The sequence below is a fragment of the Paroedura picta genome, chromosome 2, assembly GCF_049243985.1.
Source record: "Paroedura picta isolate Pp20150507F chromosome 2, Ppicta_v3.0, whole genome shotgun sequence".
In the NCBI taxonomy this organism is placed as follows: Eukaryota; Metazoa; Chordata; class Lepidosauria; order Squamata; family Gekkonidae; genus Paroedura; species Paroedura picta.
Window position 1 is genome coordinate 86,373,981 of NC_135370.1, and position 18,984 is coordinate 86,392,964.

An 18,984-nucleotide genomic window follows, 5' to 3' on the forward strand; every position below is an offset into this window, starting at 1 on the left:
TTGGGGTGATTTCCAACAATACAAATTTGATCAGATTCAAATGAGTAGCCGTGTTGGTCTGAAGTAGCCCAATAAAATCAGAGTCCAGTAGCAACTTTAAGACCAACAAAGATTTATTCAAGGCGTGAGCTTTCGAGTGCAAGCACTCTTTGTCAGACTAAGAACTGACCATCATAACAGTAGGAATATATAAGCAAAAGTTAATCCTGTTACATTAGTAAACTGTGTCACAGCATCCACATACAGCCACATTATAATTCCCTGAAAATTTGATTTTTTGAGTGTAGCAGAGGAAATCAGCTAGAATGAAGATTTTTGTGAAGTGGCATGGATATCTGTTGAGTTTAATTTATTTTATATATCTCTTTTTTATTTGCAGAATATAAAAGTATGTGCCAGCGGAAATGTCTACATCAATAATGTTATTGCTGTGTTGCCCTTAATTAAAGGTTATTATACAGTTTCATTCCTAATTTCTAATGACAAAATTCATACATATATATTCTGCTTGGATCCAATCTACTATACATGCCTTTGTTGTTTTATTAGATGGCATCACCCTCTTCAGACCATCAACGTTTTATGTGAACATTATGACATCTTCACGAATACAAATTCAAGTGCAACTAAAACCTACTATGCAGGTCTTCATAATGATAGATGAAACGTACCGTAATCGAACGTCTGGTAATAGTACTTTGTTCTCTTGCTTTTGGTCTGTCTGCTTATTAGGGTTTTCAAGGTTACTTGATTGCTGGGTCCACCTTGATTTTAAAGGCCTGTGACTCAGACTTAGATGTATTGTTGTTAAAACTCACTCAGTCATAGGTTTCCTGATGTTGATTATTTTGTCTGGTGCCACCTAGACAGTGTATACTTTCTCTGTAAGGCCAAATGTGATGAAGAGTTTGGGGAGAAAAAGTGGTTTGGGGGACAGGTCACCATAAGATTCATTGCAACCTTGAAAGCATGTCTATATCTTTCCTGGCCACCTCACGAGAAGGAAGGACTCCCTGGAGAAGAGCCTAATGCTGGGAACGATTGAGGGAAAAAGATGAAGGGGATGACAGAGAATGAGGTGGCTGGATGGAGTCACTGAAGCAGTTAGTGCAAACTTAAATGGACTTCGAGGAATGGTAGAGGACAGAAAGGCCTGGAGGATCATTGTCCATGGAGTTGCGATGGGTCGGACAAGACTTCGCATCTAACAACAATAATTCCTGGGGGAAACTTGGAAGTGACATAAGGTAGCTGTTATTAGATAATTGTTGCAAACTATGTCCCATTTGTTCTAGGGGTTATTCTGGGCATAAATCCATTGATTCATAAAGTACTCTGTAGCCTCTGTGCTCCTGGATAATGGCAGACTGCAGAGAAGAAAGAGCAAAATAATTGTTACTGCCACTGAAAAAAGGAGCAAGCTCACCATAGTGGGGGAAATGGTGGTGGTTTTACTCCCTTTTCTCCACATTCCAGGTGAACTGGTCCTCCTTCAGGGAACCTTGACAATCATACTGTATCACCTGGCCTGCCATACATCATGCTGATGGAAAATTTACACAATCTTCTCCATTTCTATTCACCAGGCCATGACTCTACCTGATTCCCTTAAACCAATTGTTTCAAAGTCTGTACATGATTTTTGGTTTGGATTTTGTATCTTGTGGTTTTCTCATTCCCCATTCTACTCAGGACTGTGTGGAAATTTCAATAATATCGAGACTGATGATTTTCGAACAGTTAGTGGGATTGTGGAAGATTCAGCTTCAGCATTTGGAAACTCATGGAAGATCATGGCCAGCTGTGCTGATGTTCAAGACATCATTGAAGATCCCTGTCTGAAGAGTGTGGATAAAGGTGCCACCACCAGAATTTCTTTTTAATAGCATTTAATGTTTTAAATATTAAGATATGATAGGCCCTAACCTGGATAGTCCAGGCTTGCCCAATCTCCTCACCTCTTGGAAGCTAAGGGTCAGCCCTGGTTAGTTTTTAGATGGGACACCACCAAGGAAGTTAAGGGTATGACAAAGAGGAAGGCAATAGCAAACTTCTCTGAATATCCCTTGCCTTGAAAACCTTACAGGGTCACCATAAGTCAACTGCAACTTGGTAGCACTTCCACCACCAGCATTCTGCTGGCTAAATTTACAGTCTTACTTGGATAGTGGTTAGGAGCGCAGACTTCTAATCTGGCATGCCAGGTTTGATTCTGTGCTCTCCCACATGCAACCAGCTGGGTGACCTTGGGCTCGCCATGGCACTGATAAAGCTGTTCTGACCGAGCAGTGATATCAGGGCTCTCTCAGCCTCACCCACCCCACAGGTTGTCTGTTGTGGGGAGAGAAAAGGGAAGGCAATTGTAAGCCGTTTTGAGACTCCTTCAGGTAGAGAATAGTGGCATATAAGAACCAACTCTTCTTCCTCTTCTTCTTATCACAGACAGATAAAAATCATAGCATATTTGTCATGTGCATAAACAATCTAAGGGTGACATCCTATGCTTTGCCTCTGAATGGTATAGAGTACAGGTCAGACATCAACATAACATGGAGATCTGAGGTATAGACTGTTAGACTGTTTATGCAGTGGAGGTTTCATGCTGGGCTGCAGGCTGGAGTTTTAGTTGTGGCAGGTTGCCTCACCTTTTCCTGCACTCGCACGGGGGAACATTTTGCCCAGTGCACCTCATCCACCCTTGATTTGTGCTCCTGCACGGGAGCTGGGGCAGTGAAGTTCCCAGTGCATAAACAGTATTAGTGATAACATTAATTGTAAATACCATTGAGGTTTTTAGTCATCAGCAGAGTTTTTGGATAATATCATTGGTTCTCTGATATTAAATGCCCCTATATAGGTAGAAATACATACAGGTCAAAATCTGAATCTTCCTAAGTAATGTTGGAAACAAAGACATAAACAAATCAAGATTCTGTAAAACATTTTGAGTATCTTCATTTTCTCTGTTAGCAAACTTTGGGAAGCATTGGTGTGCCCTTCTGGCAAACCCTAATGGGATATTTGAAAAGTGTCATCCTGTTGTAGATCCTGCTCCTTATGTTAAGGTGAGTCATGCCTTTAATCATATCTTGAATAATCTAATATCAGGAATGGTTTGAACTGCATTTGGAACAGAATGTATCTATTTTGCCACCTGTTTGAAGACCAATATTCTGCTCCAGATACAAAAATAAAAGGTTGAGGAAGCACTATTTTGTTCTGGAGGCTTTTTCCTCTTGTGCATTACAAATCAAGTAAGCCATGAATCAGTGGTACTACCTCTACCTTTCTAATGCACAAAAGCACATTGGACATTCTATAATGATCAGGTACAAAGGAGGACTGTAAGGTTCCTGTGTACTTTGATGGTTATGTAGAACTTACGTAGGCTTTAGAAACTTCTGAAATGCCATCTTCTTCAAAATGATGAAAACTCAAGGATCACCCAATATGAGCTTTCTTCAGAACCGAAAATAATAGGAGACAGTCCCTGGTAATACAGATATGCCTGCACATTGGTGCCACACAGGGGTTTGACTCATAATTTATAACCACTGTTTTCACATTTGGAAATCATCATCAAACTTATTTTTAATATAGTTTCATATATGGATACTTATCCAGATATTGGGGCCATGAAAGGGAGATTTTCTACATTATTAAAAAATCCCCAGGTGAACAGAAAAATCTAAACTCTAAAAACAGACAAACAAAACCTTCCAAAATTATATGACCAGAACCTGTAACTTCAAGAAACAATGTCCTCCATAGTACTTATTGTGGCGGTTGCTAGGCAATCACAATAATCTTGCCAGCATTCAAGCCTTGAATTCTGCTATTTAAAAACAGGGGAAGGGCCCTTTTTAGGACTGTCTTGGTCTTTGAGGGAGGACTCATCAGGACTCACCCCTCTGATAACCACTAGATGTCCTTCTGGGAGACCCAGGTTCAAAGATCCACTTTGCTATAGAAGCTCACTATATGACTTTGGATCACTCAAACACGTTCAGACTATTCTTCCTTGAGGGTAAAAGGAGAATGATGTAAGCTGTTTTGGATCCCCATTGTGGAGAAAGGTGCTATATAAATATACAAATAATTCATATAGCTGAAGATAGGGAGTAGAAAGTTCATGAATGTATGTGAAGGAATGAAGAAAACATGATGATATGAGGACTGCCAGGAGGAAGGAAATAGGAAACAGTGAGAGGAGGCCGTAGGGGATTTCAGAGAAGGAAAATTGTTCAGGAGCCTGGGAAATGGGATGTCCTTCTGCAAGTTCTTGTGGGTCCCTTGCTTGTCATAGATATTTCTAAACCTGGTATCTGTATTGATTGAAAGACTCAGAGAATGGAGCCCGCTACACACACAAGACATTTTTTCTACAAGGAAATTTCCAGAGAAAAATGTTAAGAACAAAAAAGAATTGTGGAGAGTTATAAAAATATGCCCTCTCTGTCTCCTATGTCACAAGATCCCAACAGCCTTTCTGAGGGTTGTTTAGCAACCACACAAACATAGTTGAAAGATGAGGTGACTCTCAATACAGGTGAGGTGACTCTCTATACACCACACTTCCACTAATTTTAATATTTCTTTATTTTATATTTATTTATAATTGGATTTTTATACTGCCGCTCCCAGCAGAGCTGGCTCATGGCGGTTTACAATAAATATAGAATAAAATACCCTTAAAAACATAAATACAAGTTAAAGCATCCAAATATAACAATACTCCCTCAAATTAGTAGAATCAAGATGGTAGTAAAAATACAAACTCCACCCCAAACATATGAAGCAGTTGAACCAGCACAGCAGATAGTCAACAACTGGAAAGAAAAGCAAGAAGAACCAAGGCGTGGATCATTCAGTGGTTCAAGGAAGGTCTAATACCTAATCCTGGAATTGGGGGGGGGGGGGCTGATCTCATTCCCCCATATCAGCAACACCTGACCTCAACCAAACACCTGGTGGAAGAGCTCCATCTTGCAAACCCCTCAGAACCCAGAGAGCTCTGTCAGGGCCCTCAGCTCTTCTGGAGCTCGTTACACCAGGTAGGGGCCAGGACCGAAATAGCCCTGGCCCTGGTCAAGGCCAGGCATGCTTCCCAGAGGCCCAGGACCATCAGCAAATTCATATCCATATAGTGGGGTGCTCTGCAGGGGCCATGAGGTAGGCAGTCCCACAAGTAAGAAGGACCCAAACCATGTATAGCCTTAAAGGTCAAAACCAAAACCTTGAATCTGATCTGGAATCCAACTGGCAACCAGTGTAGCTGTCTCAGCAACAGCTAGACATGAGTCCTCAAAGATGATTTAGTGAGGATCCGTGCAGCTGCATTCTGTACCAGCTGTAATTTCTGGGTCAAAGACAAGGGTAGGCTTGCATAGAGCGAGTGTTCTATGTGGCACCCTAGCAGGAGAGCTCTGACATGGTATTTTTTAAAAAGGTACCCTGCCTATATTTTCTTTCTGTTAAAATGACCGACAATAAAAAGTTCACACCTCTCCACTGAAAACTCTCCATTTGCCATCCTTCCCTATAGCAGTTTGTTCCTTTCTTTTAACAAAGTGAAAGTGAATTCCTTTGCCAACTCCCCCTACCAGTCCTTTACTGTTGATCTGCCATTATTTTCCATGGATGATATTTTGGAAAAGATTTAAGTGGCTATTTTTCAATCAAATGATATCAAAATCGGGGTAGAGTGATTGCTCCTTATCCTGTAAAGAAGCACCACATTTCAAGAAAATTGGTCAAGGGGATTAATTCAATGAGCTCCAGAACAAAGTTTCCTCAGCCTTTGTAATTGCATTTTCATTATTTCCTCTTGTGGGTAAGGCTGGAGTGGCAACTAAACGTCACCGGAATTGCAATGCAGTGAGTGCTGCCTGTCCTGTAAAGAATCACAAAGTTTCAAGGACTTTGGGCCCAGGGAGGAATACTACAAGCCCCTGAGTGAGGTGCCCCAACTCTCTATTGAGTGGACTCAAAAGAATGAGTGGACTCAAATGAAGAATGGAAAGGAGGGATTTGCAGCTCTCTGTGGTTTGTCTACAAAGATGATTGGCTGAAAGCACTTGGTGCTTCTACCTTGGAAGGATCTACTTGGAAGAGAGAAATGCCATTGCTCAGGAAATAAGTAGAATCAAATATTTTTTTAAAAAAAACAACGCCAACATGGACTGTTTGGGAAGGAGTTTTGATTGATGAAGTTTGCATTGTGTTACTGTTCCAGAATATCATGGTAATGGACTGAACCAGAGCTTTCCATGTATATCTTCACCTCAGGAATTAGTGTGCAGTTCTTTAACAGAAGGGTTGAGATTTCTTTCCATAACATCTGCTTCTATATTTAGAATTGTGCTTATGATACCTGTAATGCTGAGAAGAGTCAAGAGGCTCTCTGTGTTATATTCTCTGCCTATGCCAGAAGTTGTGCTGCAAAAGGAGTACTCCTAAAAGGCTGGAGAAGTGGTATCTGTGGTAGGTTGACATATCCTCATAAGACCTTTCAGACCTTTTATGTTATTTTAGATTAAAATTAAAATAGCAAATGTATCTAATGACCCTTTTGTTATATGTGTGATATTTCCTAGAATGATTTTTAAAAAGCAAATGCTAGCCACATGCAGAGTGGCTTGGGAATCACTTTTCCTTTGCTTTACTAAAAAAGGCAATGGCATTGGAGCATTTCTACAGATAGAAGAATTTTTGCCCACAAAGAGGAATCTTCTTGCCTCCCTTCTACTGTAGATTCAAAGAGCCCCTGAAATTCGGCTCTTGGGCGATAAAGGAACTAGCATGGGAGCATTTTCCCCAATAATGGAAGAGGGTAGTTCATGCCAAAGTGAAGTTCATAGAAGGTGAACAAGCATGAACTTTCCACAAACTTTCAAACTGTTTGTACAGTTTGTGAACAAATACATTTCCAGGCTTCATGTAATTTCCAGGCAGACTGTCTCTGCTCAATCTACATGTTTACCAAACTTCAAAGCAACCACTTGGACAGCATGTAGAGGAGTACCCAGGGAAGGTTCTCTGCAACTTTGATGTCTCTAACTTGAATACAGTATCCATTTTACAGTTCTGTCAGTGCTCTCTCAGGGTGTCTGGCAAAAAGGGAGGAAGGGAAGGTAATTGTAATCTGCTTTGAGACTTCTTTGGTTAGTGAAAAACGGGGTACAAAAACCAGCAGCTATTCATCCTTTTGACTTTTCTGTATTTGTTGGGAGGGAGGCTGGATGGGAAAGCCTGTGATGATTGAGCATGGATTAAGTGCTTAGGACACCCTGTAAATTTACCAGTAGCCTGCTGCATTTCCAACCCTTGGCTTATATGCGAGTCAATAAATTTGCCCAGATTTTGTGGTAAAATTAAATGCCTCGCCTTATATGCGGGCCAGCTTATATGCGAGTATGATTCTATGATTCAAATAAGTTAACAAAGATCAAAGATATTTATCCCAAACTCAACTTGAGCTCTTGTGTTACTTTTGTTGCCAAGATGTCTCCAAGGAATGTCCCCAGACAATGGAGTACAGCTACGAAGTGAAGTTCTGTAACAGCTCCTGCCGTTCTCTGAGTGCACCTGATGTACTGTGTAATGTGCAGAGTGCCCCCATAGAGGGCTGTGGCTGCCCTGAGGGGACCTACCTAGCGACTGAAGAAAAGTGTGTTTCTCCAGAGCACTGTCCCTGCTACTATAAGGACCAGATGATCCAGCCTGGGAATTCATTCCAACAGGATGAATTTATGTGGTAAACTTATTTACAGAATAGTCAAAACACATTTGTTTTAAGAGACTGAAATGACAAAAATCAGTTTGTTTGTTTGTTTGTTAACAATAAAAATAAAATACTAATTGACAGACTACTGCATTTTTAAAAATTATCTATTTAATAAACGATTTTTAAAAAGGGAAAATGCTGAAACCAGTTCAAGAAAAAATCCCTAGATGCCTAATGCAGTGTGGAATGGATCCATTCAATAGGATCTAAGCCTTTGCCTGGTATATACTCTGATACTTTAAAGTTTACTCCATAGAGCTGATGATGGAATATTCAGGGTGGGTAGTATGCATGATTCAAAAGGATATGAAGAATATCTTACAGAGAGCTTTGGAGGAGAGGTGTATTTAATATAGTCAGAACAGAAACTTTCTGATATTTTTCAAACAATCTCCTCCAGTATCCTGATTGGCTCAACAGGAGACTTCTTGCTCCTTGGAGCACATTTCCTCCCTGCCTTCCTCAACAATAGACAGAACTACATAGAAGAACAGTTAGACAGTCAGTTAGAACTCTCTATCTCTACTCTTTCTATATACAGTTATTTTTCTTCTTAATAAAACTACTTTATTCTTTTAAACATCTTGGTGCTATGTTCCTCTTTGTATATTTAAAGTCTACCAACAGCTGATGAGGAAGGAACAAGTTTGCAAACAGAAGAAGGGAACAATGGGAATAAATAGATGTAGGGTTGCCAACAACCTGGAGAAAAAATGTCCGATCTTTTAATAGAGGCTTAATGTATAGAAATGGGCGGGTGAAGCTTTTTATCGCTTGAAGATAGTTGCACCTGATAAATGATGCCTTGTTAGACCTCTACTGTGTGGAAAGCACATTTCCCCCCTCCAGATTGTTGGCAACTCTAAATGGGTGGCAGTTGTAAAGCAAGAAATAAGAGAGATGCAGCTTCAGAACAAAGAACCAGGGGATGGAAAACATCAAGGAAGTATGGTAGGGAGAATAAATAATTTATTTTAAAAGCTGCAGTGCCACTAGGATGGTATAGCTGGTGTTGCGATAGCCGTCACAGCCCTGTACCCTGGAAAGGAAGGTAGAGTAGCTTTATTTCTGTCTCTGCCACAGAAACCTACAAAGTTAATGCTGTGGAGCATTGTCTTCCATGCTCTTCTGGGTCCAGAAATCTTATTAAATCACAGTCTGGGTTATGCCACTAATTTGCTATAAAATAGTCTTCATAGTGATACATTTATTTTTATATAGCCATTGTTGTTGTTATGTGCGAAGCCATAGGCTTGTTATAGCCATAGGCTTTTACAAAAAATAGTCTTTATAGGATATGTAGTGAATGATTGCAGAGATATTTACTCGGAAGAAAATGTACTTGCATGATTAGACTGAAGTGAGATTTTTTAAAAATTATGCATTCACATGAGGTTCTCCTTTTGTATTTTTATATCCTCAGCAAATGCATTCGAGGGCAACTGGACTGCATCAGAAAGACGAAAGTTGGAAAAGGTGAGAGTTATTTTGATCTGTGTGCTAAATTTTAAAATTTGAAATGTCCTTTGAGTTCATGCCAGTTTCCCAGTAAACAAGGTACGATTTGTTTCTTTTTTAACATTTCGGGCATCTGAGTCCCATGGGCCCAAATCCAATTGCATTTTCTTTTCTTTTGCTCCATGTAATTTCTGAAGTTTAGCCTGGTTTTCTTTGGAACAGCTTCCTGCTCCATCACAGTGACAGGGAGATGGGAGATTTGTATGGGGCAGGAGGTGGTTTTAGGGAGTTTCCCAGGGAGAAAGCTAGTGGAGAAAATTGTCTCCCTAAAAACGTGCCAAATACATCCCCAGAGCTGCATCTACATGGGGCCAATCAGGATGAGACTTTCCCAGGAAAGATTTTTATGTCTCTGTTCTTTGTCACCAGGCTCCTATCTTTTCACAAGTGTGAGTGTAAACAAATGAGACACTGGGGAGATGCATGATTGGATGCCTTCTGTGTCTTTCACAGCAAAATTAGCATGGAGGTTAAAGTTTTAATTGCTCCACCCCTATACAGTTTCATTCATGAAAAATGACACACAAATCCCCCCTGCCATTGTAACTCTTTTTGTCCTTTGGTGTGTAGCGGTAGAAGAGTCAAACCCTTATTTCGTAACACTGAGTTAGCCAAGCTCACTCAACATTGTTGTTGTTGTTGTTGTTATTAAACTTTTATACCGCTGTTCCCTTAGGCTCACGGCGGTTTACAAGATAAAAATTACAATAAAACCCATAGTTAAAACCGTTAAAACCAATCCACACTATCAATGTTAGGCAACAGGTGAGCACTAACTAACCCCCACTAACCCCCCCCCCCCAAACCGCCCCATGTTAGCCGAGGGACATCAGGTTGCTAATCAGGTTTAACAGTCGACAACAGAATCTCAGGAAAAGACTTTCCCAATTTCAGATGTGCTATCCATCTTCCAATCTGTTTGGCATGTGGAACAATATAATATTTCCTGTGCCTGCTTCACAATGAGTACACTTTGCACTTGCTTTTCTAATTCTGTTTTTTTCCCTTCTAGACTGTCCTCCTTCTATGTATTATTTTGACTGCAGCTCTGCTGGTCCAGGTGTAAGTGGATCAGAATGTCAGAAAAGTTGTAAAACTCAAGACATGCAGTGTGTAAGAAGTTATGTTCTTGACTGTGTTGCATGGTAGTTGTTCTATACACTTGACTGAGCTTAATGAATGCTAATGAGAACTGAATAATGAGAACCATACTCAAAAGCCACCTGTGTGGTGTGCCTGAGAAGTGAGCAAATAGAATCACCTAGTTTATTACAATGTCTGTTACCATTCATGCTCCAAAAGTATGTAGTTGTATGGTGGGAGAGGACCATTGCCAGGCTGCTACAGAACAAATCAGCGAGAAGTAAGTTGTAAAATGTATTTCAATCAAAGGCAAAGAGTTAATTTATTACTAGGATCCAGGCAATTTTTAAACTTGATTCAGACCAGAAATAGATGGTAGTTTAATTATTCACCTTTGACATGGTTTTGTCTATCAAAAATGATCTGCTTCACATGGTTTTTAGATTTGAAAGGACAAATCAAGGACAAAATATATTATGCAACGCAGATCCAATCACTTTGCAATATTGTCACCAGATCTCAACCTAGAGATTTTAGTTTTACCAGGAGACAAAGGAACTGTTCTTTCTCTCACCCATTCCTTTTGTGCTTCTCCATCTGCCTTGGAGGGGAGAAAAGCCATCTCTCACTTCATCTGTAATTTTGTAAGCAAGGCATGCATCCGTGGGTTATAATCTAACAGTCCTGAACTCACTACCAATTCAAGCAACTGAATCATCAATATAATAGTAGTGATTATGCCCTCGGGCAGTGGCAACATTAACTTGCTCATCCCTCCCCCCCCCCTCCCCGGTTACAGTTTCAGTCTTCAAGAGAGGACATTAATCATAAAACAAACAGGCACCTATGTAAAGATTAATCAAAATTAGCAGGAAAATACTTAATATATAGTAACAACAGAAAGAGAAAATCCGGATCAAATCAATAAAAACAGAAGTACTCTAAGGTAATATCTGACATAAAAAACAGCAGAATTAAAATAAGGCAATGATCTAGTTTAAAGCCCACACTAAAAAAAAACTGACAAAACAAGAAAAGGCAAAACAACAAAAGTTTCAGACAATTCTCAGTCTTAAGACGGAGCACCTTTTGTGTCAGGATGACTCTGTGTAATTGTGCCCAACATAGGCTTCAGTCAGGTAGCTCTTCTGCTGCCCCACTTCCATTGGCCAAGCATATCTCTGGGGAAGTGTGTGGGTCAGCAGACCTGAGGGCTGAAGGTTCCAATTTGGTCTGCAGTTGATGTTTAAAAGAAATGACCTGCAAGAGTGCTGGGCAATTGGAGCCCTTTGCCAGCAACCCCCTCCCCCATGCTTTTCAATTATATATTCTATCACGGTTATTCATCCTTACTATGTCCCTAAGGGGTTGCTGGTTAACAGAGTCAGGAAGGATTTTACCTGTGGTTCTGTTGGCTAATTGGCCATAGGAAATTACCCACAGGAAAGAACATTTGTATGTTTTGTTGCATTGTTAGAAAAAGCATAGTTGTCACAACTTGCTGCTAGAGTTTAGCCATTGGCAGAACATAGTACAAGTAGTGCAGGGTAAGCTCCCTAGAACCACAGAATCATAGAGTTGGAAGGGACCTCCTGGGTCATCTAGTCCAGCCCCCTGCACTATCCAGGACACTCACATCCCAATCGCTCATTTACTGTAACCTGCCACCCCTTTGCCTTCACAGAATCAGCCTCTCTGTCAGATGGTTATCCAGCCTCTGTTTAAAAATTTCCAAAGATGGAGAACCCACCACATCCTGAAGAAGCCTGTTCCACTGAGAAACAGCTCTAACTGTCAGGAACTTCTTCCAGATGCTTGGATGGAATTTCTTTTGAATTAATTTCATCCCATTGGTTCTGGTTTATCCCTCTGGGGCAAGAGAGAATAATTCTGCTCCATCCTACATGGCAGCCTTTTAAATACTTGAAGATGGTTATCAGATCCCCTCTCAATTGTTTCCTCTCCAGGTTAAACAGACCAAGCTCCCCAACCTTTCTGCATATGTCTTGGTCTCCAGACCCCTCACCTGCTTTGTTGCCCTCCTAACTCTAACTTTGCATGACCTTGAAGAGGCTCTGGGGGGCAGGGTGCTTGACTGCCTACCTTGGGGGGGCAGTGCATTGACCACACCTCCAGGAGGATGGCGATGGGCAGGAATAGTAGCTTCCATCAATTTCAGCCCTAATGCTAACCTTCTTGCTTTGGTTGGCACAAGAGGCAGGTTTGGAGGGAACTGCCAACAGCAGTCAGGTGTCAGATGTATGTATTGTCTCCAGCCTATTTTGCAGGAACCTGGATTGATTACAGTTGCTGTCTGAGTCTTGCTAGTACAGGCTGTCTAAGTCACCCCTTCCCCATGGGTTGGTCTCCACTCCAAGCACAATATAAAATTTATGACAGTGCTTGTGCTGGTGAAGCAAAACCCGCCATTTCCTTCCTCAGCGTGTTTCCAACAGTTGGACAGATCACAAGGCTTCTTTATTTGTGTTTCTGGCTTCATAAGAGAAGGCTTCTAGTTTGTGAAGCTGATCTTCTGAACAGAAACATCTATACTTTTATTAGGGTGCTCCTTTTTCTGAATATATTGCGAATTCAGGAATCAGGACTTTAATTTCTTTCCTTGTAAATGCTTTCCCATGTGGTGGCTTTCTAAAAGTTTACTGAATGACAAAAGGGCATTTTATAAAAGGCACTTTTATTTATTTCTATGCACTGTATAGTATCAATTTGCATTTTGTCTTTGTACCCCCCAGTATACTACAGAGTGTGTTTCTGGATGTATTTGTCCTGATGGGCTGGTGTCTGATGGTAATGGCACTTGTATTGAAGAGCAGCAATGCCCTTGTCTCCATGAAGGGAATGTCTATAGTCCTGGCACAGAGATCAGAGTCAGCTGTAATACCTGGTATAGTATTTTTCAATGTAAATGCCATTTCCAGAACAAATAATAACAAACACAGATTTTAAATCTTGAGGATGGATGTTGAAAGTGAACACTAGCTTTTCTGCCCTTTCCCCAGTACTGGTGTTCTTGGGACAAAAAAGTTGTACTGTCCTTCATTTCCATTACAAGCCATTACAAGATTATTTTCTGGAAATAATCAAATATTATATTAAGCCAGGCTTTCTCAACCAGGGTTTCATGAAACCCTGGGTCTTCTTGATGACCCTGCAAGGGTTTTCTGAATGGGTGGGAATTAATTAATTTTTATATATTTTTAAAAATTTGTTAAACATTTACTGAGTGATATGACCATATGTGGTCATGTCAACACACCCACCCCCTCCCAAAATGGCCAGTGTTGGGCCTGGAGAGGGCAGGAGGGGGAGGGCCTCCGACAGGCCCTTGGCCCAAGGATGGAAGGGAAAGCCACCCTCCTCCCCCCCCCCCGCCAGCTTCCCGTTGGGCCGAGAAGCCCTCTCACTGCCTTGTCGAGGCAGCGAGAGGGTTTCTCGGGCCAACAGGAATGGAGGCCCCCAACCCCAGGGCACTTACATGTGACCTGGGTAGTGTCTAGGGGCAAACTGCAGACAATGTTGGCAGAGAGCCCCTGGCCGGCTGGGTAGGCAAGAGTGGGCAGGCCCTACCTCAGACAGGCCATGCCCACTCTATGCTCACTTAGCCCTTAGCGAGTTATTTTAGCAGCGAGCCCGCTGTTAAAGATTATTTAACATTCTTCTGATAGCTGGTCTATTTTATGAAAGTAGTTGCATCAACTCTATCTAATATCTTGCAGGGGAGTATTTCCCATGCCCAAGAAATACACATTTCTTTTTGGTGTAAATTTGGCCACAGCTTTATTTTTGCATACAGAAGAAGAAGAAGAAGAAGAGTTGGTTCTTATATGCCACTTTTCCCTACCCAAAGGAGGCTCAAAGCGGCTTACAGTCGCCTTCCCATTCCTCTCCCCACAACAGACACCCTGTGGGGTGGGTGAGGCTGAGAGAGCCCTGATATCACTGCTCGGTCAGAACAGTTTTATCAGTGCCGTGGCAAGCCCAAGGTCACCCAGCTGGTTGCATGTGGGGGAGCACAAAATTGAACCCGGCATGCCAGATTAGAAGTCCACACTCCTAACCACTACACCAAACTGGCTCTCCTACAGAGTGTGGTGCAGCATGGGGTAAGGGTTCTGCTCTCTCCTGGTCAGGAAAATGCAAGGCAGTCCATACTGTCAACAGGCCACTGCTCCTGGGATCCCTCGGCAAGCCTGCCTTGATCTCTGGGCCCCTATATTGCCTGTTGCACCCTCTGGAGGCAGCAGGTGGATGGGTCCTCATGAGGCATTAGCCCCTGGTAACTTCCCCTGCTACCCGGAAAGGCACGCCAGCTACTCAAGCCCCCACCCACTCCAATGAGAGGGAGGTTTACCTGGCCATGCTTGCACATGGTCTCTTATGGAGGCCCCCATCAAATGGGGAGATCAGCATGGAGACTCGACCTCTCCCCAAACAGATCTGTCCCTTGCTCCAAATACACAACCTGTGACAATATTTATTTATTATGTTTTCCAAATATAACCAATACTAGATAACAACATATGCCAACATCACAAACTGTCCAACAAGGGAGGGCTGGGTGGGTGCCTCACTAGCAAGGGAGGAGAGAAGCCGCAACCCTTGTCCGGGCCACTTTTAAGGGTGCCTGGCACAACCCACTTCCCTGCTGCCCCAGGGGATTCTGGGACATGTAGTCCTCAGTCCTGGATGCATATTAACATTAATGTCTATACATTGTGTAAATGTCTACTGTTGAAATTATCACTTCAGTTGATATATCCAAATGGTTACTATACCTTGAATTGCTCTTCTTGCTGTAGAGTACTCCTGCAGGTGGCAGATTTTGATGCTTTATATTTAATCTCTTAGCATATGCCACAAGAGACAATGGAACTGTACAACCAACCCTTGCCATGGAATATGCACTGTTTATGGGAACGGACATTACCTCAGCTTTGATGGAGGGAAATTTGATTTCATGGGAAACTGTGATTATATCCTAGCTCAGGTATCAATTACCCATCTTAAATGTGCACATGGTGCCAAAGTGAAGTTTATTGTTTTAAATGTTTAATTGATTCTCATGGATTTCATAACGAGGAAAGAAAGGCTGTATCTGCATTTTTCTCACTTTGCTGGATGTAGGGGATCCTAGGCCACTGCAGCATAGAACCATACACAAGAATTTGAGGCAACAAAAGCTGGCTTGAGGAATGCTCCTTTTTCACATGTTCCCCTAACATTTTTCTTCATTGAGAAAAGTGAGGTTACAACAATTTCATTGCAAGTATTTCTGAATTTTAAATTATACTTTTACCAAAATAATATGGCACAACCTGGTCACGTTTGTGTACTTCAAACTTATTTCTGAGTATTCCCCTGCATATAAGAAGCTAACACGATAGGGCAAAAGTCAGTATCCTGGCTTGGGCTTTAATTAACTATATTTTCCATTTATTGATTTTTCATTTAATAATGTAGGAGATCATTAAGAATATAATCCCTGACCTGCATATTGTAGTAGTAGAGTTCTATAAGTACACTGCAACATTTTAAAGAAATTACCTAGCTAGGGGTGCTATATCCTTCTCCCTCAAGAATATATGTCAAAGAAATTTTGAGGCTGAGATAAAGAATGTAATGTTCAGTGGTCTTTTGTTTTTGTTTCTTGTTTTAAGGATTTTTGCCCCAATAATCCCCAGGAAGGTACATTTCGAATTGTAGTCACAAACGATGCATGTGGTAAATCCCCAAATGTTTGTGCCTTGAAAATCAGCTTGATCTTGCAGGTAAGTCAGCTTCACAAGTGGACAATTGTAAAAGAAAAAAAGATATTTTTGCTTGCTTGCTAAAACTTGCTAGCACCTGTTCTCATCTGATGTCTCCTCCCCATATACTCCATTTTATTGAATCACATGATACTTGCTTCTCAGTAGACATTCTTAAAATTATTCTCAACACCAAAGTATACCAAAACCAAAATATCAGGACTCTCAACTAGTTTAACAAATTAATTAACTGATTTTAATGCATCCATTTCAGTTATCTGGTAGTTGCACTTGTTGGCCATTTGAGTAGCGTTTCGGGTGGTTTGAATAGGACTACCTAAGCCTTGGCACAGAACATATACTGTGTCAGGCAATTGATCCACCTCAGTCAGTGGTTCTACTCTGACTGGCTTTCCAGAGTCTGTAACTTCTTCTTAGTATAGATAGTATAAATGGATAGTATAGTTGGAACCTGTATTCTAATGCATGCAGTGTATGTAGTCTTCCTCTGACTATGGCCCTCCTATTCCAATTATATTGTCAACAAATGCTAAAGCCATGAAATATCTTCCCACTCAGATTAGTTCTACTATGTTGACTGCTATGGTCTGGGGGTGGAATAGGAAATGGACTAGAAGGAAAAAATCTAGAGGGTTCATAAAAGCATGATGTATTTTTCCCATATGACATTCGATTTGGTCCCAGTAAAATGAGTGGATACCCAGAGAGAATCTATTCTGGGAAACTATGGTTGCTCTTAGCAGCTCTAAATAGAAATAACTGATCTGTGTGGGGAGGGGATCAATAGATTAGAATATAAGGTAAGGTAAATGTAAAGGTATCCCCTGTGCAAGCACCGGGTCATGTCTGACCCTTGGGGTGACGCCCTCTAGCGTTTTCATAGCAGACTCAATACGGGGTGGTTTGCCAGTGCCTTCCCCAGTCATTACCGTTTACCCCCCAGCAAGCTGGGTACTCATTTTACCGACCTCGGAAGGATGGAAGCCTGAGTCAACCTTGAGCCGGCTGCTGGGATTGAACTCCCAGTCTCATGGGCAGAGCTTCGGACTGCATGTCTGCTGCCTTACCACTCTGCGCCACAAGAAGCTCTAGATTAGAATACAGAAGGACTGAAAGATCTGGCCAAGGTGAGATGATATCTTCAGGCCCAGGAATCTGATGTAAATTAGATATCACTCTGAAATGTATTTTGACTTCAGGTTCCATGGTCCAGAATATCTGATGAAGGAGTTTCCAGCCAACAAAAGTTAATGATATACTAAAGTGCAACTTGACTCTCTTAAAAAAAAATGCTTCATGGGCACACACTTTCATTCATACATATATTACATACATTCCATTTGCACACACACTACTCACTGACCACAGTCATCCACAGTCAGAGACTATTTCATTCATACACTCTCATCTGTCCAGTCATTTTTTATCCTGCCCCTCCTCCAGGGAACTCAGAATGGCATACATGGGTCTTCTCTCTTCATCTGACCCTATGATAACCGGTGAGGTAAATTTTACTTATAAAGAGTGCCTGGCCCAAGAACACTCAGTGATCTTTATGGCACTGCTTTAACTCACGTATTGCAGCCATAAGTCTGCACACCCCATTTATGCATTAATACATAATGCTTTAATGATCAATGATCCTGCCTGTTCAAATACACCTCACTCATGCACTCCCTATTTAATCACTCAGCCTAAGAATCTACCAACATTACCATACTGCTGTCTCCAATCCATCCTACCAGTAGATTTAAGCTTGTGCTGCTCTTTGATTCTTTGGATTTGATTTTTTTGATCTCATTTGATTCTTTAGCAATTCCAATATTCATTACACCACAACAACTCAGGGTGGGGGTTCTATCTCTGACCTCTGGGAGAGGCCAAGAATGAGAAGTTGGAGCAGCCATGCACTCTTCCAGCTCTGTGTTATCTGTTGCTGTCCAGACTGGTGACCATGAGATAGTGTGCTCTGATTTCAACTTGCACATTTGTTTTGATTTATGTATTATTTCTAGAGCAGTGAAATCAGACTTTCATCTGGAAAAATGGAGGTGATAACCAATAAGCCTGACACAGAAAAAAACTATAAATACTACATCATGGGGCTTTATATTGTCATTGAAACTTACCATGGAATGACTTTTTTATGGGATGAGAAGACAACAGTGATTATACAAGTGGCACCTTCTTCTCAGGTAGGTGAAAACATGGCATTTAGAACACAAGGTATTTTCATGTCAGGGCAAGGTCATGTATTTTTTTCATGATATCACTTCATTCTTGGAAAGAAGCATGAATGTGACACAAATGTCACATATAAGACTGTGTCTGTCTTGTGGCATGGATGAACATCCCAGATTACAGCATTCTTCCTACAGAGACATACCTGCAAAAGAAAAACTGACATGACTGAAGAGTGCTTGCACTCGAAAGCTCACACCTTGAATAAATCTTTGTTGGTCTTAAAGGTGCTACTGGACTCTGATTTTATTGTGACATGACTGAAGTGATCCTTTGGTGCTAAAATATATGTGCCTCCTATGCATTATAAAACCCACCGAGAATGCCTGCAAGGATAAAACCCTGAGTCATATCTCTTTTCAATATGAGACTTCTTTGCCATTTTGAGTAGTGTTTAAAATAGTAGGGAGGAAGTTAGTATTAGGAAGCAGAAGATTTGTGTTTTCTGTCAGCTATAATACTTAGAAATGAATAATTCAAAGCAGCATTTTCTGGCTCATGGCAGTTTAACTTGCAAATTTAGGCAATATTCTGTTCCCACTTGAGTCCAGAACATATTCTGCATGA

General features: G+C 41.2%; 1 protein-coding gene across 2 annotated transcripts in view; it reads left to right on the forward strand.

The window, feature by feature from the left end:
- Positions 1 to 18,984, forward strand: part of LOC143829889 (mucin-5B-like) — an 80,206-nt gene that overhangs the window by 19,638 nt on the left and 41,584 nt on the right. For both annotated transcript variants that reach the window (XM_077321448.1, XM_077321449.1), the window contains 12 exons: positions 380 to 449; positions 550 to 687; positions 1,693 to 1,857; positions 2,971 to 3,065; positions 6,357 to 6,483; positions 7,504 to 7,756; positions 9,210 to 9,262; positions 10,317 to 10,417; positions 13,141 to 13,292; positions 15,257 to 15,395; positions 16,066 to 16,176; positions 18,192 to 18,371. In XM_077321448.1, coding sequence (XP_077177563.1) covers positions 380 to 449; positions 550 to 687; positions 1,693 to 1,857; positions 2,971 to 3,065; positions 6,357 to 6,483; positions 7,504 to 7,756; positions 9,210 to 9,262; positions 10,317 to 10,417; positions 13,141 to 13,292; positions 15,257 to 15,395; positions 16,066 to 16,176; positions 18,192 to 18,371 — 1,584 coding nt within the window. The remainder of the gene's footprint in view (positions 1 to 379; positions 450 to 549; positions 688 to 1,692; positions 1,858 to 2,970; positions 3,066 to 6,356; positions 6,484 to 7,503; positions 7,757 to 9,209; positions 9,263 to 10,316; positions 10,418 to 13,140; positions 13,293 to 15,256; positions 15,396 to 16,065; positions 16,177 to 18,191; positions 18,372 to 18,984) is intronic.